General features: G+C 38.8%; 2 protein-coding genes across 2 annotated transcripts; one reads left to right on the forward strand and one right to left on the reverse strand.

Moving 5' to 3' along the window:
* The first annotated feature begins 8,879 nt into the window (after window positions 1-8,879).
* LOC135945608 (uncharacterized) lies at window positions 8,880-15,817 on the forward strand. Its single transcript, XM_065493407.1, has 6 exons — window positions 8,880-9,010; window positions 9,152-9,348; window positions 9,404-9,949; window positions 10,456-10,757; window positions 11,604-11,664; window positions 15,374-15,817. Exons 1-6 carry the CDS (start codon window positions 8,893-8,895, stop codon window positions 15,743-15,745), a joined length of 1,596 nt encoding a protein of 531 aa, XP_065349479.1. The 5' UTR covers window positions 8,880-8,892; the 3' UTR covers window positions 15,746-15,817.
* LOC135945617 (uncharacterized) lies at window positions 12,098-15,362 on the reverse strand. Its single transcript, XM_065493419.1, has 7 exons — window positions 14,310-15,362; window positions 13,622-14,162; window positions 13,343-13,563; window positions 12,948-13,284; window positions 12,697-12,892; window positions 12,293-12,634; window positions 12,098-12,222 (listed from the first exon to the last, which is right to left on the reverse strand). The coding sequence occupies exons 3-7, from the start codon at window positions 13,549-13,551 to the stop codon at window positions 12,119-12,121; spliced, it is 1,188 nt and encodes a 395-aa protein (XP_065349491.1). The 5' UTR covers window positions 13,552-13,563; window positions 13,622-14,162; window positions 14,310-15,362; the 3' UTR covers window positions 12,098-12,118.
* Window positions 15,818-16,546: the final 729 nt, after the last annotated feature.

A 16,546-nucleotide genomic window follows, 5' to 3' on the forward strand; every position in this document is an offset into this window, starting at 1 on the left:
CTACCACCGCCTCTGCACAGTTTCTTCGGCCAGAGCAGTTTTTAATTCTTGCTGAAATTTTTTAACGTGGAATGATACTGGGCAACAATTGAAAATTATTTAAATTGTTGGATGCCTTAAACAATTGACCGATAAACAATTTTTTCAACAATTTGCAATAATAAAAAAATGACCTTCCTACAATAAAAATTCAAATTTTGCCAATTTTCTCCAAAATTTTGAGTGCTTGAACATATTTTCTTGGCATATTCCGATTCCTCTCGTCGGAAATATCTGCACAGTGGAGGAAATTTTGACCAATCCGACCACAAATTTTAGATTTTCACAGGAAAAATTGAATAAATTCATTTCTTGCGCAAGAAATTGATAAAATTGAGTATAAAGAGCCGTTAAAAACCGGGTGGTAAGCTAATACAACCCTGAAAGGCCTCCTTGGGGTTCCGCAGGGGCTGTTTCAGACTATATCAACCCACGCCACTCGGACCGTGGAACATGGGACCCCCATAAGGAGCTAGCATAGCAAACCACGCATGCGTCAAGAGTGTCAAGACGTGTTTTGTAGCAAAGCAGCGCGCCAACCAATCAGATGCGCCAGCTCTCAAGGCCCCCTAGCGTCCATCACTCTAAAGAGAGAAGCTCTTTACCCATGACGACTACTCTACCACCACAGTGTAAGTTAGGGGGATAGGGAGTAGTAGAGTATCAGCTCTGATGCCATTGTCGCCGGCTAAAGTATCTCTACTCTCCTTTCCATACAATGTACAGTTTTTTGCCCGAAACGCCCACGCCCACACCAGCCCCTGCTCACTCATATGGCGCGTATATGAGCCAGCTAAGAAGTTCAGCATCCACTGGCAGGTGGCAGGTCGATAGCTTTTTCAGCCAATCAGATGGCGAGTTGGAGTTTGTTGCCTGTTACGCCCACGAAAAACTCTGACACACGCCCCTCTTCGCCTCCCTCTGCACGTGGGCGTAACAGGCAACAAACTCCAACTCGCCATCTGATTGGCTGAAAAAGCTATCGACCTGCCACCTGCCAGTGGATGCTGAACTTCTTAGCTGGCTCATTTACGCGCCATATGAGTGAGCAGGGGCTGGCCCACACTACAGTGTAAGGAAAGGAGAGTAGGGAGAGTAGAGATAGCAGGCGACAATAACAGCACAGCTGATACTCTACTACTCTTCAACTTATTATACTAGTAGTCGTTGCGGGCAAAAAACTCGTCTCTCTAGAGTGATGGACGCTGGGGGGCCTAAAAAACTGGCGAATCTGATTGGTCGCTGGCGTCGCCGCGCCGCTTTGCTACAAAACACGACCTGACGCATGCGTAGTTTGCTATGCAAGCTCAAAAATCATCATTTTCGCGAATGGCTCCTTGGGGTCCCACGAGCAGAGTGGCAGGGGGGTTAATTAAGCCTGAATTATTCGTAACTTTAGCATGTTAATATGTTATCATCAAAATTGGACCTTTTACAATCGTAACGGGCCTATCCTATTCTCTAGCACCACAGCAGTGTAAGTTAAGGAGTAGTAGAGTATCAGCTGTGATGCCATTGTCGCCTGCTAGTATCTATTCTCCTTTCCTTACACTGTATATCACTTCGCGCGCGCTCTCTTGTAGACTTGTTTTTGGGTGGAATTGCAATCAAGATTATTAAACACAAAAAATATTTTATTTTGCCGATTTTTGGCACCTATAAAACCCAAATGTTCGGAGCCGAAGTGGCCTAAATCGGCTGCCGAAAGTCGGGCACGCCTCCAGTGAATGACGTCACAAACGGCACGCCACCTTTGTTAGGAGAGTGCGACAGAGGAGTTAAGTAAGTGCTAGTGAACCTATTACAGTTTCGACTATCTGTGCACCAGGTCTCAAATATCAATTCGTTTGCAGGTGAGGACTCAACTCGTTGTTCAGGTTCAGGTGCACAGATCGCCAAAACCAAGCTATAGGTTCACAGCACTTAACTCCTCTGTCGCACAATACCTCTCTCACTCTCCCTGTTAAAGGTCTATTCCTGACGCACATACGCCCCACCCCCACCCGCTGTCGCTGTAGCGTCGCTATGCCACATAGCATCATCTAGCATCTCATTCTCCCTGTGAAAACTGCGCAGAAAACATCGCGACTGTAGGGTTTTCCTCGTTCTTAGCTGTCCTTATTCCTCTGAGAGAAGTCCGAGACCTGATTGTGAGCCAAAATACTCAGTAAGCAGCCGAAATCGTACAAGGTAGGTGTCTGCCTGAATCAGACTCTGATTTTTAGCCCCTTTATGTGATAAATTACGGGATTTTGGGAATTAAGGCAAGGCGGATGGGGATGCTCATGGGTTCATTCGACGCAATATTAAACGGCGAGTCTATGAATCTTTGTTTTTTTACTCTACGACCCATAGGAGCCGAGATATTAATTTTTTAAGTCGAAAAATCTACGCAAGGTTCATGTGTCTCCCCGTCGCCCAGCTGCAGCTGGCAGCGGAGCTAGTTACGTGACCGCTCGTTATTATCGTTATTATGCTCTTGCTCTTGCTTCGCTTGCTCTTTCGTCTCCCGCGCGCTTCCCGCGTGCCGCCTGTAGTCCTTGTATTACAGACTTGTGCAGAGGGGATAAACGAAAGCGCCTACGCCTCGCGCATCTCGGCCGTCCTATCTTGCCCCATGTTAAAATGAGTTTGCGCCGGTGGCTCTGTGGCAGGATTATTGCATGCCGCCCATCGCGAAATTGGTATCAAACGAAAGAGCACGAGTTATACTACGTTTAAAGTCGGAACCAAGCTTGCAAACCAAATGGTGTTCGAGAAATCCGCTTCGCAAAAACGCTATTTTTAGACGGTATGCCACCGGCGAACGGAAGTAACGACGTTCCCACTACCACCAGACACCGGCGCGATCTCATTGGTCGGCTCCCACAGCTTGCGCTATCTTAAACTACTAAAGTGGGAGGCAGCCGACCAATGAGATCACGCGAAATCGTCGCGCCGGTGTCTGGTGGTAGTGGGAACGTCATTATTTCCGTTCGCCGGCGGAACCGTCGTGGCTCGTGGCGCTGCTGGACAGCTCTCGCAGCTGGAGCGTGCAGCCAAAATATCGTTTTTTCGAAGCGGATTTCCCGAACACCATTTGGTTTGCAAGCTTGGTTCCGACTTTAAACGTAGTTTAACTCGTGCTCTTTCGTTTGACACCAATTTCACGGTGGGCGGCATTCAATAAACCTGCCACAGAGCCACCGGCGCAAACTCATTTTAACATGGGGCAAGATAGGACGGCCGAGATGCGCGAGGCGTAGGCGCGTTCGTTTATCCCCTCTGCACAAGTCTCTAATACAAGGACTCTAGCCGCCTGGAGCCAAAAAAATAGCATCCTCAATATATGCTTAGCCGTCACTTAAAAACAAGTGAAAAAAGACCACCAGGGGCAGTCGAGAGTCGAGTTGAAGCGGCCGAGGAACTAGAAGTTATTTTTTCTGCTTATTTAAATGATTTTTAAACCATTAAAAACCATTTATATCACGTTTTTCGAAACTTACAGCAATTTTACTGTTACAAAGCGTTGTGGGAGCGATCAAAATGCGCATTTAGGCTCAACAACCAAACGCGAATTTCTTTATCGCAAGAAAAGGGCCACAGTATCAATTCAAATTAAAACTTTCGAGTTTTTAGAGCGATGAGCAATTTGGCAAAAAAATTGTTTTAGAATGTGTCTGCGCCGGGCGAAATGCGCCTGCGCCTGCAGGGCACGCTGCGCCGCTCTCGCGCATTCGAAAACGAAAAGCACTTAAACGCACTCTAAATGCGACGAAGGAAGCGAAATGAGTCGTTGCGGCCGGCTGAATCGCGCAGTAAAAGTGCTCAGGGTGGGCGTCGTGGGCGACCTGAGCTGCGGCGAACTGCGAGGTTGCTATTTTCCCCCACTTTCTCCCTTCCAGAGGTGCTTTTGTGATTAAAATCGTGTCCATATTATTTGCTTGCATTGAAGGCGAATTTTTCTTCTTTTGTTGGGCTGGCAATATGAGTGACAAAAAATAAGGCAATTAAAACAAAAGGGGCGAAATAATATTTTCTTAAAATTGTCCTGTTCAACTGGAACAATTCAAACGTACGTTTAATGGTTAGACAAAATCCTAAACTGATCTTTTTGTTCATCTTTATTTATGACTGTTTCAGGTAGCCAAACTTCTCTGCGTTGAGGAGCAGCCCTGACAACTGACCAAGTGCAGATTTTTGAAGCGGGAATTGAGTCGCTGAGTCCGAGAAAGGTAGGTTTTAGTCTACTTATTTGAATTTTGATCCATTATTTCTAAAATCATGTCTTTTAGAGATAAGTCAGGGTTGGAAAATATCTGGATTAGTTTTTTATAATATTTTCTTTAATTTATCAAAACCGTAAAAAATTTGAAGAGTATTTTAGGTGATGGAATGAAAAGAGCACTTTCTGTCGCTGTTCGAATATAGGACTTTGTAAGCCTGCTACTATATTTATTTTATTAATTTTTTTTACAATAATTCCATGTTACTAATATGGTCTCAGCAATTTTTAAAGTGGAATGATACACTGGGCAACAATAGAAAATTATTTAAATTGTTGGATGCCTTAAACAATTGACCGATAAACAATTTGTTCAACAATTTGCAATAATAAAAAAATGACCTTCCTAAAATAAAAATTCAAATTTTGCCAATTTTCCCCAAAATTTGAAGTGCTTCGACATATTTTCTTGGCATATTCCAATTCCTCTCATCGAGATCTGTCCAATTGTGTCTGCCACTCATTGGGGAAACTCTTGGTTTTGAAATTAAATCGGATTTCAAGTAAGGAGACAAGTGAGGAGACAGCCATTACATACCGTTTGAAAAGCACGCTAACCTTCCAGCCAATTTTCTCAAAAAATTACAGTGCTTATTAGGTCAATTTAGGCTTTAACTGAATCCTGAGGGATGAGTTTATGCATTGGCAACAAGCATTTTCCAGGCTTTTCCAGTATCATTCCTCTTTAAATATTACTAATACGAAGGTTTTCTGGGGAATGTGTGGGATGTGGATTTTGGGCTAAATATTTGAGCACATGACAGAAAATAACTTCGTCCGAAAAAAGGTAATAATCTTAAATTCTATGCTTTATTCTAAAATTTTTAAACATATACAAATTAAATAAAGTATAGACCGAGAAATCAGATTTGAAACAAAATTTCTGTCGATTTTTCGTGAAATATTGTTTATTTTTCCCATATTCTTGGAAAAGCAAGAGTTTGTGCTTCAACTCAGAATGCCCCTAAATATTTCCTTTATTGCTTTTGCGGTTCGTTTTGAATTTTATGAAATTTAATTGTGTTTTTAAACGCGGAAACAATTTTTTTTAATATGCAAATTTTTTTTATCCAAACAAATGACAAATCAAGAAAATTTTGCACAAATTAGCTGATAGCACAATCATCGTCTTTCTTCGGAGCCAGAAAAATTGAGCGTCACAAAGAAAATAAGAAATCAACTGTGTTCACATTACTTTGCACGAAAAATGTACAGAAACGTGAACGTTAAGTGATATCATTATTTTTAGTGCATTCGTGCAAGTCTTGCTTGTCATTTGAGCCGCATTTTCGTGATATATTTGTACATTTCAACTGGGATGCGTTCTAATTATGATAAATGAGCACACATTGAAGTCACTGTATTTTTATAAGGATAGAAGGTTTTATTTTGTATTGCGCTAATCAAGTCAGGTTAATTTGAAATAACCAAGTAAAACAGGTTCTCCAGTTTGGTATGATTTGCCAGCGTGCACCGTTTGTGTTGATAAAAAAGTTTATTGATTGCGAAAAATTACCCAAAATATTGACCATCCACCAAATTCAACTAAAGCTGTGTCCAGGTAAGAAAAATAATTCTATGATAGGGCCCAAGGCCGTGAAACGCAGAATAAATGTATTGGTAAGTTTGGAAATTTGTTAATACTAATGAATCACTTCAACGCAGTAGGATACGCCCTGAGTGTTCGAAGCTGCCAACAGATGGCGCCACCGTAGACGTAAGTAAAAATTTTAATTTGTTAAGCAAATCATTTAATTTCAGGACCAGTTTTGTTGGATCTTGCGAAAAAATCTTAAATCAAGACGTCTGGGATTTTGAACCACATCCAAACCGTATCAAAACCGCAACCGCAAGTATTCATAAATTATAGCTTTACTAATTTTAGCAAGAAATTTATTAAATGTATTTATTAATTTTGTAAATTTATTCAAGTTTTGAGTTATTTGTCGATTGTCTATAAATTTTAATCAATGAAAATACATGAATCCAATGCGTCCAGCGTGGAATTTTAACTAATTTCATTGTTCAAATTTATATTTTCAGCAAACGGACGTTGACTGCATAATAATGTGTTCTACGAGCTGCTACACCCAACGAATTTGATTATTCAATCGTTTCTTCCAGCTTCGCAACTTAAGCAGCAAAAATAATAATTCTTAATTTGATTATGCCGATTATGTTTCACAGGATTTTTCCTCGAACGTGAGATTAAAAAGTTGTCTTTCATCGCACGAAGAGGTATGTAAATCATATCTGTCTAATTAATTTTGTAACATTGTATAATGCAGTGGTAAGTTTGGAAATTTTATAATTCGAATCAATTCACCAGTTGCAGAAACCCTGAGTGTCGGAAAAGCTGCTGACAGATTGCACCACCGAAGACATTCGTAAAAAATTAATTGTTTGTCAAATCAGTTTATTTCAGGACCAATTTTATTGAAGTTGCACATAAAAATATTAAATTGAAACGTCTGGAATGTAGAACCGCGCATCCGAACCGCATAACCATGTTAAAACCGCTTATCCACATCCAAACTACAACCAATCCGTATCCCAACCATATCCAAACTGCAACCGCAAGTATTCATAAATTATAGTTTTACTAATTTTAGCTCGAAATTTAATAACTAAATTGTTTAATTTTTTAAATATATTCAAATTTTGTGTTATTTGTTTTAATGTCTATAAATTTTAATTTATGAAAATTCATGAAAATTACCAAAATGCACCCGGCGTTGAATTTTACTAATTTCATTGTTTAGATTTCTATTTTTAGTACACGGATGTTGACTGCAATGTGTCCTACGAACTGATGCTCAAAAAAAAATTGAATTTTCACACTTTATTTTTGTAAACGACAAAACTAGCATGCACACTATTTTTTTGTTAAAATGCCGAGCGAGAAGCAGCCAATAATTCATTCTGAATTGGCTGGACTTGTAAAAATTTCTAAATAAATCTATATTACAGTTAAATTAAATCGATTCTTCCTGCCTGGCAACTCAAGCAGCAAAAATAATCATTCTTAGTATAAGTAAACAGGATTAAACAGATTAATATATTTTACAGGATTATTTTCTCGCACGTCAGATTCAGGAGTGACCTCTGTCATCCTAACAAGAGAGCTATAGAAAACAAAATTAACATTTTTCAATCGTTTCTTCCAGCTTCGCAACTTTGGCAGCAAAAATAATAATTCGTAATATGATTACACATGATTTATTTTACAGAATAATTTCTCGCACGTGAGATAAAGAAGTTGTCTTTCATCGCACGAAGAGCTATGTAAATCACATCTGTCTAATTAATTTTTTAACATTGTATAATGTAGTGGTAAGTTTGGAAAATTTATAATTCGAATCAATTCACCAGTTGCAGAAACCCTGATTACCCTGAGTGTCGGAAGCTGCTGACAGATTGCACCACCGTAGACTTGAGTAAATTTAATTTGTTTGTCAAATCAGTTTATTTCAGAACCAATTTTATTGAAGCTGGCGAGAGAAAATCTTAAATCAAGACGTCTGGGCTCTACAACTTCACCCGAATCGCTTCTAATACTTAAAACCGCAACCAAACCATATCCAAACCGCAACCGCAAGTATTCATAAATTAAAGTTCTATTAATTTTGGCATGAAATTTATTAAATGTATATTTTAGTTTTCCAAATTTATTTAAATTTGGCGATTTTTGTTTAATGTCTATAAATTTTAATCAATGAAAATACACGAAAAATTACCAATGAGTCCGGCGTTGAATTTAAACTAATTTCATTGTTCAGATTTATATTTTCAGCAAACGGACGTTGACTGCATAATAATGTGTTCAACGAGCTGATAAACCCAACGAATTTGATTTTTCAATCGTTTCTTCCAGCTTCGCAACTTTGGCAGCAAAAATAATAATTCGTAATATGATTACACATGATTAAACAGATAATTATTTATTTCACAGAATAATTTCTCGCACGTGAGATTAAGAAGTGGTCTTTCAACGCACGAAGAGCTATGTAAATCATATCTGTCTAATTAATATTTTAACATTGTATAATAATAAAAAAAGCATAATGTAAATCGAAAAGCTATGAAATTTTTTAATCATTCGCCTCATACACGGTTCACCTTCGGAGTGGGTGCTCCTCAGTCAGCCCCGCCAATCAGAAGGTTCGCTTAGAATTTTTTTATCTAGATTGTTAGCAGAAAAAAACCCGAAACGGTTTCATTAAAGAATGCAGTTCCACGATGGAAAAGCGTATATTTCCTTGGAAAATACGAATATTTCTACCTTTGTAAGGCAATGGGGAGTATTTCAGCATTTCGGGTGTCTGTTACAGACTGCCCAATGTCAAAGGTGGTAAAAGGTCGTTAATTAAGCACTCGAAATTCTCAAAAAGCTCAATACGGGGATGGTTTTCACACATTACCAGTGGATTAAGAGACAATTATATCTGGTATATTACATGTCCTGGTCAACACGGAATGAAAATGTTTTTGATATTGTAATAGGCTAAAATCTACTGAACTTTATGTTCATTTTTCTTTTTCTTTTTATGTTACAGGATTTCACCATGAAAGCCAATCAACCATCTCTCATGAAATTGGCCAGGAGCAGACCTGACAGGCGCACCACTTTGAAGGAGAATATGACTCGTTCTATCGCTAGAAAAATCGGCAATTACTTAAATGGCGAACAAACTTTGGCAAATTTGTGTAAGTATAAATTTTATTTCACGTCAAAATTATTTAAATTATTATTTAATTAACTCCAAACACAATGTTCTTATTTTCTTAGATAAAATCTATTGAAATTTGAATAATAAATCAGTTAATTTTATTATTATTTATTTTTAGCCATCGAGTTGCGCGAGTCCGTGTTGCTTGAGTTTGTTCAAGTTACGAGCGGGTCGAGTTTGGGAGGATCGCAGGACTTCATGGCTAGACTGGAGCAGGCTTTGTCTCATTTAACCAGCGCTCACACGAAAAAATTCAAGTTTGGTGGCTTGTTGTCTTCGAGAAATTTCGTAACCATGCCCCAAGACATCACTAAGGTATTTATTTTTTTAAATCTTTATTTCTGAACTAAAATATGTATTTAACAAACAGGTCCTGGAAGTTCTTTCCACGAAAGCTAAGAATTTGGAGCTGCTGAAAATAAATGTGAAGAGAAAAGTCCACGCGCTCTGTCCAATGTTGGAGTCGAAATCCATCGAAGCAATTTGCAAATTGGTGAAGTTGAGAATTCTCAAGATTAGCAATTTCGTGGTTCAATACCAGAAACTGAAATCGATCTGTAAAGTTCTGATCAACTTGCGATCTGTAAATGTCCGTTTCATTTCCTTCGAACGAGACATGGAACCCGAAGACCTTGACGCTGACATCGAAGACTTGAAGTTGAGCTTTTCTCGACTGAAAGAGTTTTTATTTTCTTCGTTGTGCAGCGAAAACCCACTTATACAAAAGTTGACAACGCTCTGCGTTCAGCACTTGCCCCAGCTCGAGATCGTCAACGATTTCGCCGAAAGCGTTACGTACTTCTCCAACCTAGAATCAACAGAGGGAGTGAAGAACTCTGATCTACGCCACTTGGGAGTTTATCCAACACACAACAGCGACTTGTCGGCAGTCTTTCCAAAGGTCACTCATTTAAAAGTGAGTCTTGATTAAGTCACTAACCCACTTTCAATCACACTTTAGTCGGAATTTTAATCTGAAGACCCTCCTTGACGAAGTTTTTGAGCACACCAATCGATTCCTGAGGGTCGAATTAGGTTAAGTGGATATTCTTTCCCTCCAAAAAGTCCAGCGCGGTGTGCGAATTTTTTTTCCCGCCAAAACAATATGAATGCGAGAACTGCGCATGCGTCAGAGCTGGCTGGATCTGACAAAGAAGTCATTCGTACAGGTGGTCTCTCTGCAAGTGCTCAAACCAGCTCTGACGCATGCGCAGTTGACGCATTCATATTGTTTTGGCGGGAAAAAAGTTCGCACGTCACGCTGGACTTTTTGGTCGGAAAATATCAACTATATACCTAATTCGACCCTCAGGAATCGATTGGTGGGCTCAGAAACTTCATCAAAGACGGTCTTTTAGACGATTTTACTTAATATGAGAGGGTTTTTAAATTTAAAACGAAACGTTGCATTATTTGTTACAGGTACTCCTGATGGGAGATGAGCCGGAAGAGAACATCAACTCGATTCTGCACTTCTCAAACATCGAGAGTCTGAATTTTCACTCGCTTCCGTCCGTGTCAGTTCTAGACAGATTTTTCGGCGCCTACGGAGCCAATCTGCTCACTCTCATTCTTTCGTGCGACTGGCAAAGTTTGTCCTTCAGCAGAATTTTTGCTGCCTGCCCAAAACTGCAAGTGCTGAAGTTGGACGATGTAGTCATTTCTGATGACAAGGAGCCGATCAAGGAATTCGCACAGCTGACTGAACTCAAATGGACGCTACGGTAGGATTTCAAATTAAACTATTTCCATTTGCATGCATGGGGCCAGACGCCAGACTGGGGCTAATTAACTTACAAAGCACACACCTGTAATTTAAATTTGGCTTTTAACGTGCAAGATGTTCGATTTAACCTGTTAAACTTTGGCAGGGGCAAAAGCGGGTTCCAAGGTGGGAGGCAATAGACCGCAGTCTAGCCCTGTTTGCATGATTTGGCTGTTATTCTAGATTTAAAATTAGCTTGGGAAAATATGAATGATTTTCATTTTTTAATGTGGACCCATACAGGTCGACAGTTGAAAATTTTTAGAATTTTTGGACGCAGTTGATCGTTAAACAATTTATTCTACAAAAAATAGACTTGCTAAAGTAAAAATTCGAATTTTCTTCAATATTTCCAGGCAGATTTCGCTTCCACTCGTCGTGATCTGTTCAACAGCTTATGGAAATTTTCAGGGAAACCCTTATTTGTGAAAATAAAATCAGATTTCTAGTAAGAAGACAGTCCTCACTCACATGCTAACTTTGCAGCCGCTTTTCTCAAAGATTTAACATGGCTTCTTAGATCAATTTGGGCTTTAACTGATTTCTAAGGGATCATTTCATGCATTAGGAATTAGGATTTGGCAGTTTCAGTCCTCTTTAAAGCCGTTTTTTTTGTTTCCTGAAATTTAATTTATAATTCTAGTTTTTATTGCGGACAAAAACTTTATTTTAAAATATTTGCTTGATAATATAAAATTAATTGATCCTCTGCATTCAAGATCATAGAGTACGAGAGATGCCTTTTCAGGCTCTCATGGTATAAAAAACATAATCTTAGTGTAAAAATTTGTTTTTGATGTTGCAGGAAAAGCGATGGCTTGATGCCCAAATCCAAGGTGTGCAACATCCTTTCAGCCTTGCCAAATAGAGCGTATTCAAGAAAGGTTTTTGTGTTCCTGTCTTGTCCTGTTCCGGAAAAAAAATTACCTGTCCTGTCTTGTTCCTGTTCAATTATATTTTCTTGTCCTGTCCTGTTCCTGTTTTTTCCTGTTTTTTTTATGCAATTAAAATCGATAAAACAAATTAGCTTTAGCAATAATCTTAATATTTTTTACGAGGAAAATGATCTTTAAGATATTATGTAAAAGATATTTTGGATGTGGAGTTTGATGTGACGTGAACACCTTTTAAGCTTAACATAAACATATTAATATGAAAGTTTTACTTAAAATTACATTCAATTATAAAAGCTGAACATAATATATGGAAAATAAATAGACATCAACTCATTTTCAGTTTTCATTTATTGAACTTAACTTCCAACATACGAATCCACTTTTTTATCTACTCAGTGTTCCTTAAAATTGTCACTTTCACAAGTCACTCGATTTTCCCCCCATTTTTCTTGAAACTGTTGATCACACACAACTTGCTTAGTTTGTCTGCACTGAGGGACGATCTTCTTGGATCTGCTGTAATTCTGCCTGAAATTTAAAATTAATTTATGAAGTAATTCTAATTTTGAAACTAAAATTGAATATAGTTAACATTTACCTGATACGGAAAACAGCCTTTCGGATGGGATTGAGGAACACGGAATACTGTGGATGAAAAGTGCTGTGGCAGCCAAAATTGGATGGTGTTTTTGTTCCCTCCAATAATTCAGGATACTTTTGCCCTCCAATTTTCTCTCTGGTACACACATCCACGATGCCAGTTCTTCAGCGTGGGAGGTAAATGCAGTAAAATCCTCAGAAAGGCCGCTGCTGGAACTGCCACAACCGTATGATTGGATTCTATCCCAAATATTAACATGGCTCATTGGGATCTGCTGCTCGGATGAGGAATTTCCTAATAGGTTGTTTGGCTGTCGCTGGCAGTCCTCTATGCCATCACCTATTTGGAATACATCGTTGTGTTATTCATTAATTATACAGTAAAAAAAATTTAATATATACCTAGCAGATCTTGAAAATGCTGAGCGCAGTCTGGCATCATTTTTGACTCAAGGAAATCTGCCGCTTCATTGTGGCACTCTGCTCCGTATTCTCTTTGCACAAAGTATTTAAACTGCGGGTGCAAAATTGTCGCACAAAAATGCAGAGTTTGAAGTTGTACTTTGCTCTCAACACTGTCCATGAGCATACTGGCCACCTTAATTCATCAACATGGCATAATAAAACAATTTGAAATGGAAAATAAAATGTACCTTCTGACCAGCAGCAGAAATCGATCTATCCTTTGACTTTTCGTTTAAGAGTTTCATCAACTCTTTCTTCCACAGTGGCTTTAGAAATAATGTGGGCACTTTTGAGGCACTCAATTCTCTAGTTAGGGCGTCAAAATGTGAGAGAATAGATATCAGCTCTGTAAATGATGGCTTGGTAAGTTTAGGAAGGCCTCCTCGGCGCTCTATTGGAAGAACTTCTGGCAATGCAGCCATGGCGTCGTTAACAGATCTAACCATGTTCCATAGGCTGTTAAAGCGGGTCTCACATTCTTGTTTCAAAGACTTCTTTCCTAACTCAAGAAGTTTGCTGTTCAACCTTGAATGAAATATAATTTAGCAAAACATATCGCATACACTATAAAATAATTACTTACTGGGCCTTTTTAACATATCTCACGATTTCTTTGCATGCCTCGATGGCAACTTTAATTTCATTTGGAAGTGCAGCACTCTGCAGAGTTTGCTTCACAGCCAAGTTAGCGTCATGAACTGCGCACGATAACCATGTTAAGTGGCTTTGTTTGTTAAACGCAGCTTTCGTAGCAGCGTCATTGTCAGTTACGACAACACAACTGGTCGTCATGATGCCGTATTTCTAAAATTTAGATTAATTTAGGTGCGACTTTAATCAATGCATTACAATATGATTTTACCAGCGTGACAGCTTCAAACTCATTGAAAATGGTTTCCTGATTGTGGGGGGGTGGGAAGGGGTTGTTCCCTAAAACCTGGTCCTCAAGGACAATGGTGGGTTGTCCTGTTGATTCTACTTTTGACAGCTTCAGTCGATGAGCAGTTACTCCCAAACAGGACTCATTTTTAAATTTTTGGGTCCAGGCGTCCACTGTAAAGGCAAGGGGTCTATATTTCTGCAAAGACAAATAAACAAAATTATATCATCATCATCACACAAAAATGTTACATATTTTTCTTAAAACTTGTATTTAAAGAATGTCTTGCCTGCCCAAATGCTTCTGTGATGTGCTCCTCCACGACCAAAATGATTTTCTCAATATGCGCAGCCACCGCATTTTTTTTCGGGACAACTTCGTCTACTTCTACTTTCCCAAAATTTGCACCAGTATCAATCAACTTTTGGCAAAAAGTGCGGAATCCAGCTCCCTCAACAATATTGAATGGACGTAGATCCGAGCTGCACATTTCTGCTATGACTTTTGTGACCTCAGATTTTACCTATATATTATATATAATGCATTAAGATGATTATGTTAAACAACGTGTGGCAAATTAAATATTTTAATCATTTTTATTTAAAATTTTGTATTGATCTGAGTGATGGTAAATATAATATAATTATAAATCTAAAATAATAAAACTAACCTTCCTTGGTACCTTCCTTTGGGTTGCTAACTTCATTTGAATCCCTCGAGGACCTGTTTTTACTCCTTGCAATGTGACACCAGGTCCAGTTTTGATTTTAGAGCAGGTTTTCCAGTGTCTGATCATGCCAGATGGTCCCTCCGTAGCGTTAAATCTCAGCAATGTTTCGCACTGACGGCAGACAATAAAGTTCGTTGCTTTTCCATAAGCACATAGCCTATCAAAATAGGCAGCAGCTGATTTGCCTTCACCCTTTTTAGGGCCGACGAAGTGCACTCTCGTGCATTTGGACGCATCATGTAAAATATTCTGCAAATGTGACTTGTCAACAGTTATTGGTGCTGTAACTGAAGTAGCCTGCTGATTTAATCCAGACGTTCCAGCATCAGAAACAGCGATCCTTCCTTCAGCCGCTGAAGCGTCAAGCTCATTCAGTCCAGGTCCAGGGTCATCTTCATCAGGGTCAAACTCTAAATCCCAATTGTTGTCCAGCAGGTCCATGGTTTTGTTTCGTTCAAAAAGAAAACACTAGATATTTGAACTTAAGTGTAGAAGAAGAGTCGTTGAACTCGTTGACGTAGACAGAAGACAGTTAATGAAATTGCATTATGTATTTAATGCGGCATGGGAATAAGGCAGATAGAGCGGCCGGCCGATGTAAAACACATTTTGTTAGTTGCTATTTAAATTTGTATGTATGTATAGTGCGTGAATGTATCTCGAGTGGGCGTGTAGTTAGCTAACTAAGAGCGTAGATTTGGCGGGAACTTTGGTTGGAGATGGAGTGGAGTGGGTAGTGGGCGTGGGCACACGAAAGAAAGTATATTACGTCAATAAACAGTATTACAAAAATTAAAATTTAATGTTGTCTTCAAACGAATATTTTATTCCTATTAAAATGTGATAAAATTAATAAAACAAGAATGGAATTGTTAGGAATAAAATTTCCTGTCTTGTCCTGTTCTTGGAAAATATTTTCCTGTCCTGCCGGAATTCCAGGAAAAAGCAGGAATTCTTGTTTCCTGTTTCCATTTCCTGTCTTGGAATACGCTCTATTGCCAAACCTGAAGAAATTGAGCCTCAGTGATTGGACCGACCTTGAAATCGACGATCTGAACAAGCTGACGGCTTTGATTGCGGGCAAGAAGATTTTGGGAGAACTTACCCGTCTCGATTTGGAGTCGAAAACGGAATTAGAAGACGGTGCAATTGACGTCAAATTATTTCGGGTGTTTGTGGACTTGATCGCTAATGCGGCGGCCTACCTTCAAAATTTGGCTGTCTTTAGACTCAATTTGTGCTACATGAAGGGTAAAATTGCTCAGCATTTGAAAAGCAAACAGCCATTACAGATTGGTGAAATCGGCGAAAAGTTTCAGGACTGGATCGGCGATAAAAGCATCGCTGACTTCATTCGTGTCATTAATAGATGCTAAAGAGCTCTTACTCTTGTGATTTGTTTTTTACATTTCATTTTTTTAAAATTTGTGATGTAGACAGAGGATTTAAAAAACATAATTAAAAACATTTCTGCAAAACCCTCCAATTTGTAAGTAACACAGACTTAAAAATAGATTTAAATCACCAGTGAGAATGATATACAAAGTTTTATGAATCATAGGAATGCTAATTTGTCGCGAAACTTGTGAAAAAATATCATGTTCAAAAGTGACAGCAAGAGAAAATTTATTTTCGTAGAAGCAGCAAAAATTTGAAAAATTGTTGCATGCTTATTACGGGCAAAAACGTCTAGTTGATTGATTGATTGATAAATAAAAAGGACTGGCAATTCTACATATTTAATCTCGGTGATTTTCCTTTTTAGTTATGTGACCAGAATTCTCACGAATCTGGTCACGTGAACAGTTATTGGTTGGCAAAAACAGAACATTATGGCGTTCACGCCGCCGAGGCGTGAAACGCTGGCAAAAAAACAATCGCTCGAAAAATAAGTTGCAAATGCAGAGCAGTGCATAAAATTTAACGAGTTGGCGAGAGCATAAAAATTAATGAGTTAGCTACAGTGTATAGATGAATTGCGTTGAGTATGAGTTGAAATGAGTTGAGTAATTAAAAAGGAATGTATTGGGTTGAGAAATAACAAAGAATATTTATTAGTATTATGACTATGACTGTGGGAATGTGCTTGCAAAGGATAGAGGCGCAGAAGGAGAGAGAGAGAAAACGGGCGACGTGGAAAAAAGAGACGAAAAAGAGAAGAGTTCTGCCGAGGGCGG

The sequence above is a fragment of the Cloeon dipterum genome, chromosome 1 (assembly GCF_949628265.1).
Source record: "Cloeon dipterum chromosome 1, ieCloDipt1.1, whole genome shotgun sequence".
Lineage (NCBI taxonomy): Eukaryota > Metazoa > Arthropoda > Insecta > Ephemeroptera > Baetidae > Cloeon > Cloeon dipterum.

What these genes read in the sequence shown, in the direction of transcription:
- LOC135945608 (XM_065493407.1), top strand. Translation starts at nt 8,893, where the DNA reads ATGAAATTGGCCAGGAGCAGACCTGACAGGCGCACCACTTTGAAGGAG. An exon ending in ACAAACTTTGGCAAATTTGT is followed by an intron (nt 9,011 to 9,151) that starts GTAAGTATAAAT and finishes ATTTATTTTTAG; the next exon opens with CCATCGAGTTGCGCGAGTCC. An exon ending in CAAAGGTCACTCATTTAAAA is followed by an intron (nt 9,950 to 10,455) that starts GTGAGTCTTGAT and finishes TATTTGTTACAG; the next exon opens with GTACTCCTGATGGGAGATGA.
- LOC135945617 (XM_065493419.1), bottom strand. Translation starts at nt 13,551, where the DNA reads ATGACGACCAGTTGTGTTGTCGTAACTGACAATGACGCTGCTACGAAA. An exon ending in GCATTTTCAAGATCTGCTAG is followed by an intron (nt 12,635 to 12,696) that starts GTATATATTAAA and finishes TATTCCAAATAG; the next exon opens with GTGATGGCATAGAGGACTGC. An exon ending in AAGGCTGTTTTCCGTATCAG is followed by an intron (nt 12,223 to 12,292) that starts GTAAATGTTAAC and finishes TTTAAATTTCAG; the next exon opens with GCAGAATTACAGCAGATCCA.